This window comes from Chrysochloris asiatica, unplaced genomic scaffold, assembly GCF_000296735.1.
Source record: "Chrysochloris asiatica unplaced genomic scaffold, ChrAsi1.0 scaffold00026, whole genome shotgun sequence".
NCBI classification, from domain to species: domain Eukaryota; kingdom Metazoa; phylum Chordata; class Mammalia; order Afrosoricida; family Chrysochloridae; genus Chrysochloris; species Chrysochloris asiatica.
The window spans coordinates 2,758,741-2,770,525 of NW_006408544.1; the positions used below are offsets into that span (position 1 = coordinate 2,758,741).

At 41.5% G+C, this 11,785-nt stretch overlaps 1 protein-coding gene across 1 annotated transcript; it reads right to left on the bottom strand.

The window, feature by feature from the left end:
• Positions 1–3,956: 3,956 nt before the first annotated feature.
• LOC102815796 (olfactory receptor 2A12-like) lies at positions 3,957–4,895 on the bottom strand. The gene has a single exon (XM_006839837.1). It carries the CDS (start codon positions 4,893–4,895, stop codon positions 3,957–3,959), a length of 939 nt encoding a protein of 312 aa, XP_006839900.1.
• Between the last annotated feature and the right edge of the window lie 6,890 nt (positions 4,896–11,785).

The following is an 11,785-nucleotide window of genomic DNA, read 5'->3' on the forward strand; positions in this document are numbered from 1 at the left end:
ACATGAAATCAAGATGTATTGATGATTACTTGTTTGGAATGCAAAGGTTGGAAACAAAGAGGATCAGTCATTGGAAACTATGGCTTTGGTGATAGAAACAATGCTGGAGATCATATGAAACAGTTTGGCAAGACCAATAACTTATTCATTGCAAATAACCTTTTTAAAATGGCATACATGGAATCCTGGTGTGGCACTGCAGGATAATGTACTGGACTGCAAGGTCAGTTTGAACCGTAAGGTCAGCAGTCCAAACTCACAAGCTGCACCTTGGAAACCAAGGGTCAAAGGTACTTAACAACAACACAGAAATCAAATTGATTACATATGTTGAAAGAAATGGTGGAAAACCTTCATATCATCAGCCAAAATAAGGCCAGGGGCAGACTGTGAAACACAACATCAATAGCTCACATGCTAGTTCAGGCTGAAGCTGAAGAAAATTAAAACAAGTTTATAAGAGCCAAAATATGACCTTGAACACATCCCATCTAAATTTAGAGATCATCTCAAGAACAGATTTAATAAGTTAGATAGTAATGACCCAATCCCAACGAGTTATGGAATGACATCAAGAACATCATAAATAGTGAAAGCAGAAGGTAATTAAGAAGACAAGAAAGAAAAAAAGACCAAAATGGATGTCAGAAGAGACTCTGAAACTTCCTTTTCAGTGTAGAGATGCTAAAACAAATGGAAGAAATGAGGAGGTAAAAGAGCTGCCCAGAAACTTTCAGAAGACAACTCAAGAAGACAAAGTCAAATATTATAACGAAATGTGCAAAGGCCTGGAGTTAGAAAACCAAAAGGGAAGAAGGCACTCAGTATTTGTCAAACTGAAAGAAATGAAGGAAAAATTCAAGCTTCAATTGCAATATTGAAGGATTCAATGAGAAAATATTGAATTATTCAGAAAACATCAAAAAATGGGAGGATTGTTGAATGTAAAACTCATGATCTGGCCTGTAAACTTTACCTCAATACACAATAAAGAGTTAAAAAAAAAAGAAAGAAAATGATCAATTTTCAACCATTTCAAGAGGCAATGATATTGAAGGAAGACGTTCAAGGTGTACTGAAGGCATTGGCAAAGAACAAGGCTCCAGGAATTGATGGAATACAAATTGAAATATTTCAACAAACTGATGCAGCACTGGAGGCACTCATATATGTATGTCAAGAAATTTGGAAGACAGTTATCTGGCCAACAAGTTGGAAGAGATCCACATTTGTGCCCATTCCAAAGATAGGTGATCTAACAGAACAAGGAAATCATTGGCCAATATCATTAATACCGCATGAAAGTAAAATTTTGCTTAACGTGATTCAAAAATGGCTGTAGCAGTACATTGAGAGAGAGCTGCCAGCGGTTCAGGCTGAATTCACACAGGGACATGAAATAAGGAATATCATTGCTATATTAGATTGACCTTGGCTGAAAGCAGAGGATACCAGAAAGATGTTTACCTGTGTTTTATTGGCTATGCAAAGGCTTTTGATTGTGTGGATTATGACAACCTATGGACATTGGGAAGAATGGTCATTAATTATGCTCATGAGGAACCTGTACATAGACCAAGAGGCAGTGTTTCAAACAGAACAAGGGGTAATGAGTGGTTTTAAATCAGGAAAGGTGTGTGCCAGGGTTGTATTCTTTCACGATATTTATTCAATCTATGTGCTGAGCAAATAATCTGAATTATATGAAAATAGATTCTATGAAGAAGAATGTGGTACAGGATTAGAGAAAGACTCATGAACAACCTGCGATGTGCATGTGATACAAACTTGCTTGCTGAAAGTGAAGAGAACTTAAAATATTTACTGATGAAAATCAAAGGACACAGCCTTTGGCAGGAGTTGTACCTCAATGTAAAGAAAGCAATGTAAAAATATCCTCACCAATTGACCAACAAATAACATTAAGGTAAATGGAGAAAAGAGTGAAGGTTTTAAAGACTTCGTTTTACTCAGATCAACCTTTAACACTCATGGAAGCAGCAGTCAAGAAATCAAATGATGTGTTGCATTAGGCAAATCTGCTCCACAAGTCTTCTTGAAAGTGCTCAAGAGCAAAGATATCAGCTTGAGGACTAAAGTGTGCCTAATCCAAACTGTGTATTTTCAATAGCCTCATATATATGTGAAATTTGGACAATGAATAAGGACGACCATGGAAGAATTCATGTATTTGAGTTACGGTTCGGGAGGAGTTATGGTTTAAAAGTAAGGAGTCCCAGTATGGCACTGTGGGTTAATGTACTGGACTGCAAAGTGGCTTTGAACAGCAACGTCAGCGGTTCAATCTTACCAGCCATTCCTTGGAAACCCTATACAGGGTCATTATGAGTCAGGACAACTCAACAGCACTTAACAACAACATCAACAACATGGTTAAAAAGTATCATAGAGTGCCTGAAGAACAAACATGTGTTGAAAGGACAGCCAGAATGTTCCTTGGAAGCTAGGATAGTGAGACTTCATCTCTCATACTTTGGATATATTATCGGGAGGGACCAGTCCCTGAAGAAGAGCATCATGCTTAATAAAGTGGAAGGTCAGCAAAAAAGAGGAAGACCCCCAGTGAGATGAATTGGCACCATGGCAATAGCAATGGACTCAAGAGTAGCAACGATTGTGAGATTGGCACAGAACCAGGCAATGTTTCATTCTGCTGAACATAAGGTTGCTATGAGTTGGTGCTAACTCGACATCACCTAACAACAACATGGTTGAATAACAAAATTTAATCCTTTTAATCTCCATCCTCTATTAATAAATACCACCATTTTCTGCCTATTGCCAGTCCTAACTCATTCTCTCCAGTTTTACAGCTTCATCCTCCCTCTGACTTTTTCTGTGAAGTGTTTATTTATTCATCCATGAAATATTTGTTGAAGACCAATGTGTCAGAAGCATGGTAGTAGATCTGAGAATATGGCAATGAACTGGTCAGTTGTGGTCTCTACTTCGTGGAATTTTCTATCTATTAGAGAACTACGATACTGAGGCACATTATGAGGAGGGATAAGTACAGGGTACTGTGGAGGTCTAATTCATTATGGGGACTCTAAATGAACAGAAGTGAGCAGGAGAAAGAAGTAGGATGGAAGCGGGAAGAAACTAAATGTGAGATTGTTCTACAAAAAGGTGCAATGTGTGGAATCTCTGAAATGGGAAAGAGTATGCCATATTCAAGACAATAAAAGCAGTCTAGTTTCCATGGAGTAAGACAAGGAGAGGCAGAGAGACCTGAAATGAGTCTGGGTAAGTCAACAGTACAAGAACACACCTGACCTCAAACATGAGTCAACCAGCCCAACTTCTCTCCAATATGCATATTTGAAATAAGCACATAACCTCTTGTAAGTCATTACACATGGCAGTTACTCTTACCATCCCCCTGGACCAAGAGCCTGTCAATGTTAGTGCCCTTGCATTTCTTTCCAGTTAACCTAATAGCAAGTGTGATTATCAGAGGGTAGTGAATTTTCTCAATATTCAGTCACAACACAATGGCACACAACAGCATAGTTACCTTAAGAAGATATGAAATTTAATTTAAATAATATGTATCCTTAAGATGCCAACATATAAAAAGTATTCAATAAATATTATTCTTTTAAAAAAAAATGTAAGATTCAGTCACAAGATATACTACAAATCTTGCTCTCTTTGTCTCAATAAAATATTTTTAATGGTTCAGACTCTTCCCTTCTTGTTAACCACTGAGACCTTTAGAATAAAAAGGAATTAAAGGACTGATGTGCCTAAAAGATATTTCAATGGCATCTGGTTCTGTCTGTCAAATGGCAATCTATCAACCAAAAAGTGAGTTGTCCCCTAAAGACCTGTGTAGAGTTGATGTTTGGGACTGAAGGAGAGTGTACTAGCGTGGTTGGGTCATAAGAATGAATATTTAGGTCAACTGAGTGTTTCTTTGTCCATCCAGAGGCTCATTTTGAGGTCCTGCACCAGCCTGTTACCTTGAGGAAAGCCCTCTTTACATCCTTGTTCCGGAGGCTGTAGATGATGGGATTGAGAAAGGCAGAGATGACATTGTAGAATAGAGCCAGCTTTTTATCTTCTTCTGGGGAGGCCATAGAACCAGGCCTCATGTACATGACCATGGCTGGCACACAGAACATGGTGACCACAGTGATATGCGAAGCACAGGTAGAGAAAGCCTTGAGCCGCCCCTGGGCTGAACGAATCCTTAAGATGGCGATGAAAATATTGATGTAGATGACAAGAATGAGGGAGAGTGGGACCAGGATGACACTAAAGCCAAGAATGAAATCAACTCGGTCATTGACTGAGGTGTCTGCACAGGCCAGCTTCAGGACTGCAGGTACTTCACAGAAGAAGTGGTTGATTTTGTTGGGACCACAGTAAGGCAGACGCATGGCAAAGACTGTGTAGACAAGAGCAGAGATGACACCCCAGAGTCCACAGAAGATTACCATTGTTCCACATAGCCATGGACTCATGATGACCTTGTATCTGAGTGGATGACAGATGGCTATATATCTGTCTATAGACATGATAGCAAAGAGCCAAGATTCAGTGATACCTAGCACCAAGAAAATATACATTTGGGCCACACATCTGGCAAAAGATATGGTCTTCTTTTGACTGACCAGATGTGCCAACATCTGGGGAACAGTTGTCGTGGTGTATCCCAAATCCAAGATGGAGAGAATGCCGATAAAGAAGTACATGGGTGTGTGGAGGTGAGAGTCTAGGCAGATAAGGATGGTGATCAAACCATTGCCCACGATAATCAAAAAGTAGGTGATCATGAAGGCAGCAAATAGCAGAGGAGTAGTCCTGGGGCCCAGAGAGAAACCCAGAAGGATGAATTCAGTCACAGAGGAATGGTTGGGCTCTTGCATTGTGTTCTACCTCTTAATGAAAAAGAGAGGCACCAATTCAGACAGGAAACTGTCTAAGCTATATAACAGGGTGGGGATTATTGATGGAAGTAAGGTTGTCTTCATTGTTTAGTTATGATAAAAAATCATGATACCCCCCCAATCAAGACCGCCCATTTTACCTGCTCTTGTCCACTGCCACAACCCCCATATATTTGTCAAGAGGAAAGAGTTTCCACATCTAGTCCAGACTCTTCTCTAGTAATTCCCTATCTCAGCTTCAGTTTCCTCAGTTGTCAAATGAAATCATTGGACTAGCTGATCTCTAACTTCCCAGCATCCCCTTTTCTTCATTAAGACATTTAACTTATTTTCATGTAGCCAAGTGTTTAGAGAGAAATATTAGGGAACAGACTCTGTGAACATTGTCAAATTTCAGGGGCCTGACACAGTAAAATAATCCACTTGGGTTTTTTTTTTAAGATATTAATTGATTTTTCCTTTTTAATATTTTATTATATAACTAATATAACCCCAGACCAAGCCACCTCTCTGATTACCCATCCACCCTATTACAGATTCTGGTGAATTAAAAGAAACACTGAATTCTAAAATTTGGCTCTGGAATTTACTGAGTGAATGATCTTGAGCAAGCCCTTTACCTTTCCCCAAACCTCTTTAAGCCTGCTTCCTCAAGTATGAAATGAGAATGATTATCTCTTTGCTACAGATTTGCTTCAAGGATTGAGTGATATTTTGGCATATAAAGCACTGTGCAGAAGGCTTAACATATGGTAGCCGCTCAATAAGCATTGCATTTCTGAATAGTTCTCCAGACACAAAACTGGGATTTCAGTCCAAGCTCTGCAAGCACACATCCTGAGAAACCATTCCATCATCTTTGATGCCCACTATCAGTTTTCATTCTGCCAGATGTCTACCCCATGTTACTTCTCCCATTAAAGCCAATATTCCATTCACTCTATCTTTTAACTTTCTCTGCTTCTTAGTTCTGTCTCAACTTCCCTGAACTTCAGTTTCTTTGTGACGAACAGCGAAAGGGCACTTTTGTTGGAGAAATGTCATGTGTGCAGTAGTACATCACTGGTACTTGGGGAATGGGAATAATCTTGATGCTGTCAGTATTATCCTGCCCTGACACCTGAATTTATCTGACCCCAAATAACTTGCTCTCCAGTCTCCTTGTTCTCCTTTGGATAACCATGGATGCTCCTTCACCTATATCTCCATCCAATAATACATTGAATGTACTGACTCAAAGGACTTTAGCTCAGAGGACTGCGTATAATTGAACTTCCTATATGTCAGGCACTTTGTCAAAATCTTTCACAGACAGTATCAGGCAGCTGGCAGATAACTGTTTTGTTAAATTCCTCACCAGAGGCCCCTATAAGTCACCTTGTCTTCCTAGGTTGACCCCAGTTACTTCAACTGTACTATATAATGGATAACGGTGTTTGGGCCAGGTGATCTTGCAGGGAGGGAGTCGACATGGCAAAGTGAAAAGGGCATTAGGTTTTTAAGATGATTGGTTCTGTTTGACTCCTGGCTCTGATTTTACTGACTGGCTATGATGTGACCTTGGACTATTAGCTCACTTCTCTGGACCTTCATTTCCTTACCTACAAAAATAGGAATAAAGATACTTACCTTGCTATCCACATTCTTTCTAAAATGAAACTGACTGAAGTTGTGTGAATATTCTGTCTTAGGGACAAGTATAAGAAAATATACTTAGGGCCAAGTTTAGGAGTCCTGGTGTGGTGCTGAGGGTTAATGCGCCAGACTGCAAAGCCGTTTGAACTGCAAGGTCGGCGATTCAAGCTCACCAGCTGCTCCTCGGAAACCCTATACAGGGTCGCTATGGGTCGGACCCGACTCGACGGCACATAACAACAACAACATAGGAATATGTGGTGCAATTTCTAACTTTTCCTTTTTGACACGTAGCCAATAATTGGGCTTGCTCTTTTAAAGCCTTATGTTAAAGACTGTTTAACCTGGTTGAGCCATGAAGGTAAGCTGAAGACAATTGGAACAATGAAGTGTGCCTACAGATACTGTTTCACAACCAGGGCCCTGGGTTGGAAACTCAGCCTCCCTCAATTAAGAATAAGTCCTTCATTATCCTTCCTCCCAGTTCTCCTGAGGACACACAAAAGCCAACTCCTATGCCAAACTCTCAGGCAAAGGAACCAGAAACCCCATGTGAGAGAGAAAGAGGCAACATATTATTTACTATGCTGAGCCTGGTCTCTGTGTCTCCACTTAACCAAATATATAGAATTCAGCTTTGGGGCTGTGCCTTTAAAAACACCTCATGATGATTCTGCGAGGATAACGCAGGGACCAATATCTCCATCACACTGATGGAGAAACTGAGGCTCAGAGAGGGAACTATGGAAGAAACTGAATCTCACTCAATTTTCAGCTGCTATACAATTTCCCAATTCCAGTAAAACCATAGTTAACCAGCACTCAACCAGTCTAAGTCTTCAATTTCCTGAAATGTTTTCTGTCCTTGATTCTTAGAAAAGGCAATAAATCTTGTGTTAGGTCTAATTTAATTATATGTACATATGGAGTCCTGGCATAGTGCTGTAGGATAAGCACTGGACTGCTAACTGCAAGGTGGGTAGTTCAAATCCACAAGACACTCCTTGGGGATTTTATGCAGGATCGCTATGAATCAGAACCAACTCAACAGCACTTAACCACAACAACATGGAGTCCCTGGGTGCTACACTTAACGCCTCAACTACTCATCAAAAGTTGGCAGTTCAAGTCCACACAGAAGTACGTTGGAAGAAAGGCCTAGAGATTCACTTCTGAAAAATCAGCCATTGAAAATGCTATAGAGGACAGCTCTACTGTCACATACATGGGGTTGCAATGAGTTAGAGTTGATGGTACTCGTCTCCTTTTTTATGGATATAGATATGCATACAAAAAGGAGCTTTGGTAGCGTAGTGGTTACGAATAGGGCTGCGAACTGCAAGGTCAGGAGTTCGAAACTACCAGTTGTTCCGCTGGAGAAAGGTGAGGCTTTCTGCTCCCGTAAAGATTTATAGCCTCGGAAACCCTGTACAGGGTCGCTATGAGTCGGAACCGACTCCAGGGTACTTACCATATACTGTCTAGGCTTCATTGCCACCACCTCTAAAATGCCCTCAACAGTCATAGCTCCCTCCCCAATTCAGGTCCATAGCATCTCTCTCTCTCATCTGCATTTCTTCCCAGTCTTTCAGTTGGTCCCCTGCCAGCCCACTCTCTGCACTGGACTTCAGAGGACTTTTTCTAAATTAAAAATTCTGACTGAATTTCTTCTTGGCTTAAAGTCCTTCAATGACTTCTTTATCTTCAGGGAAAAGTCTGAGTACAGACCAATACTCAGCCTTAATTCCTAAAAGCTGGACTGAGTTTGGTCACCAGATTCCAAGGCAGGTAAGTAGGCTCAAGCACATTAGAGAGCTCTTTAGGTGCAAGGACTGAAACAGAAAGCTTCACAGCGTCCCATGATACCGTCACCATAGAGGAGACCTGGGAAATGATTTATAGAAAGAAGAAAACAGGTCCATGGTCACAATGGTACTTTGAGGCAGAACTGAGACTAGGAGTCATGGTTCCTGGCTAGCCATTGGTCAGCTTCTCAGGCTGTGTCCTAGCTAAAGGCAAATCAAACTAACAAAGAAATCCTGAGCAACTTGCTTCCCCTGAAAATGACTTCGTTGTTCTTCCTATTGTGTCCTTATTGCTTAAGGCAGAGCCTTGCACATAGTGATGGTGGTAGTGGTGATTGTGTGCTATTGAGTGGATTCCATCTCATAGCACATCAATGTCAATTGAATGATTTACATACCAGAAGATCCTAGGAAGTCAGAACAAAAGAGAGAGGAAAGGTTACAGGTATTTTCTCTCTCCCTACACTTTTCCCTCCTGTTCCCCAGAGGTTTGGAGAAAAATACCTGCGTCTGGAGGTCACAAGCTTTGCTAGAGAAACCAGAGGGCAAATTGGAGGGAAGGGAAGATTGGGAGAATTGACACTGAATGCTGTGAATCTCTCTATAATTTTAGTAAACTCTGTCCCACCTAATAATAGCAACCATAACAATCATATTCATAGCATCTTCCAAAAATACTGCATGTGAAGCCAGGCACTGTAATATATGCTTTATATGCATTATTTTACCACCACCACCCCGTAATTGGGGTTATAGTGGAAGATTTAACAACAAATATGAGTGCCCTCCAATCAGACAAGGTCAGCAGCTCGAAACTACCAGCTGTTCCATGGGAGAAAGATGAGGCTTTCTGCTCCCGTAAAGATTTACAGCCTCGGAAACCCTGTACAGGGTCGCTATGAGTCAGAACTGACTCCACGGCACACAGCCACCACCACCAGCCAATCAGAACAGACACCAGGCATAAAGAACAGATCAAATGTTCTTTCATACCAGAATGTCTACAAGCTGAACATCAGCCCTGAACCCAACCACTCTCATTTTACAAATAAGGAAGGAAATGACTCCATTTTCCCAGGGTCACAATCAGCCCATTCTAGAGCTTGTGCTTACAGTCACTAAGCACACTGCCTCTCTGAACACCCAGGACAAGAGTGTGGTTGGGCTGATCCACCTAAAACAGGTCCTTCCTCCCCCATTTCTTCCTCCTTACAATCACTTGTTCATTTCCTCTCATTCCCTGTCTCCTCCACAATCCTCGATTCCCATTCAAGTAAGGCAATCCCAGTCTACCACAGAGACTCTGACCCTGTGGTGCAGGGCTCAAGCATCACCCAGGCCAACTGTGGCTGGGCCTGTGCTGAGGTTAGGTAAGAGTCCAGAGTAAGCTGGCTCTGTGTCTCCCTTTTATCTGCCCTGGGCTATAGGACCCTTCTGAGTCTCCAGGAATATCCCTACAGCTTTGGTCTGGACAATTTTAAAGAGTCACAAAACCTTGGTGCTGCAGGCAGTATTGGATAGTCCAACCCTTATATCAGGTTGATCACCTTTACAGCATTCTTACTAAAGGATACCCCTATTATTGTTCACATGCTCCAAGAAACAGCAGTTCACTATCTCTCAAGGCATCTTAATCGATGCTTAGGTGGCCTTGACTTTGGCCTTCTGAAAGATGCTTTCTTATACTAAACTTAACTCTTAAACTAAATCCATTGCCATGGAGTCCACTTCAACTCATAGCTACTTTATAGGACAAGGCAGAATGCTAGAAATTTTTCAATGCTGTGAATCTTTATGGAAGCAGGCTTCCACATCTGTCTTCTATGGAGCAGTTGATGGATTTGAACCACTGACCTTTCAGTTAGCAGCTGAGTATTTAACCACTGCACCACCAGCACGTCTTATAAGTACTCATCAGCATTTGAGATGGAGTGGCATAAATGCTGCAACAATGGATTTAAACACAGCAACACTCATGAGACTGGTGCAGGACCAGGCAATGTGTTATTCTGTTATACAGAGATCATGAGTTGGCTGTGCATCAGAGCCAATTCAACGGCATGTAACAACAACAAAATGCAAGTACTGATCCCTTCCAGGCATCAGTGGTGTGTTCTCTAAAACACCCTTCTGTCGTGTACTCCACTTCTTAACCCTCCCACCTTTAACACACTCCCCTCTTTCCTGTAGAATGTCCAGTCTGCATTACAGTGTGGCAGCCCTTACCTGCCCTCACCTTTCCTTAGAAGAGAATGTGGGGCTGTCTCAGGAGCCTTCTTTCTTCTTCATAAACCTCCTCACCCTGATCCCACCCTTTCTTCCCAAGCTGAATCTTTACCCCACCTATCTCTGATATCCCAGGCAGCCCCAGCAGACACTTGCTACTGACAACCACAGGGAACACCCGCCCTTCCATCCCCAGCAGCTAAGGGCTCAAAGAAAACTCTGGGGAAAAGGCTGGTGTAGCAGAAGACCCAGAGATTCATAATTAGATGGAATTGGTCACAGTGAATTGGGCAAGTAACTGAGATTCCCAAACTCTCAGTTTCTTTTCTATAAAATGGAACTGTGTTCCCCATATCATAATAATATTTGTTCAAAATAGTAAATTCAGTGGTCATTATGTGCCAGACATTTGACAAGTATTTAATCTTTTAAACATTCCTTACAGTACTAAATTCACATTTTACATATATCGAAATAGAAATTCAAAGCATTAAGTAGCCTGTGAATAGTTAGAGTTAGGAAGTCAGATTTGTCTAACTATAAAAACTGTGCTACTAACCAATAACTGAAGCTCAGTGCTAGGATTTAGTACAAGCTAGTCAGGGAGCAGGGAGTCATAAGACTTTTCAGGTGGGAGAACAGAGTCACATATGCAGTGTTGGGAGATGGTTGGCTAATGGTCTCTAGGCAGAAGAGTAGCAATTTCTGGGAAAGCAGGATCCTTCAGGGTTGCTATTCAACACTTACTTGTTCTCCTGGATATAGGAAAGGAAGATGAAAAGGAATTCTTCTATATGCCAGGGACCACACATGAATTGGTGTGGCACTATGGGTTAATGCATTGGTCTGCAAGGTTGGTTTGAACCTCAAGGTCAGCTGTTCAAGCTCACCAACCACCCCTTAGAAACCCTATAAAGGGTCCTTATGGGTCAGAACCAACTCAATGGCACTTATCAACAACAAAACACATGTCTTACCTTATTTAATTCTCCAACAACTCTGTGACAAAAGAACATGATTTCCACTTTTACAGATGGGGACACTGAAGCTCAGAAAGGTTAGATGACTTGTTGTTGTTGTTGTTGTCAGGTGCCATCGAGTCAGAACCGATTCATAGCGACCCCATGCACAGCAGAGAGAAACAATGTCCAATCCTGGGCCAACCTCACTACTGCTGCCACACTTGAATCTATCAATGCTGCC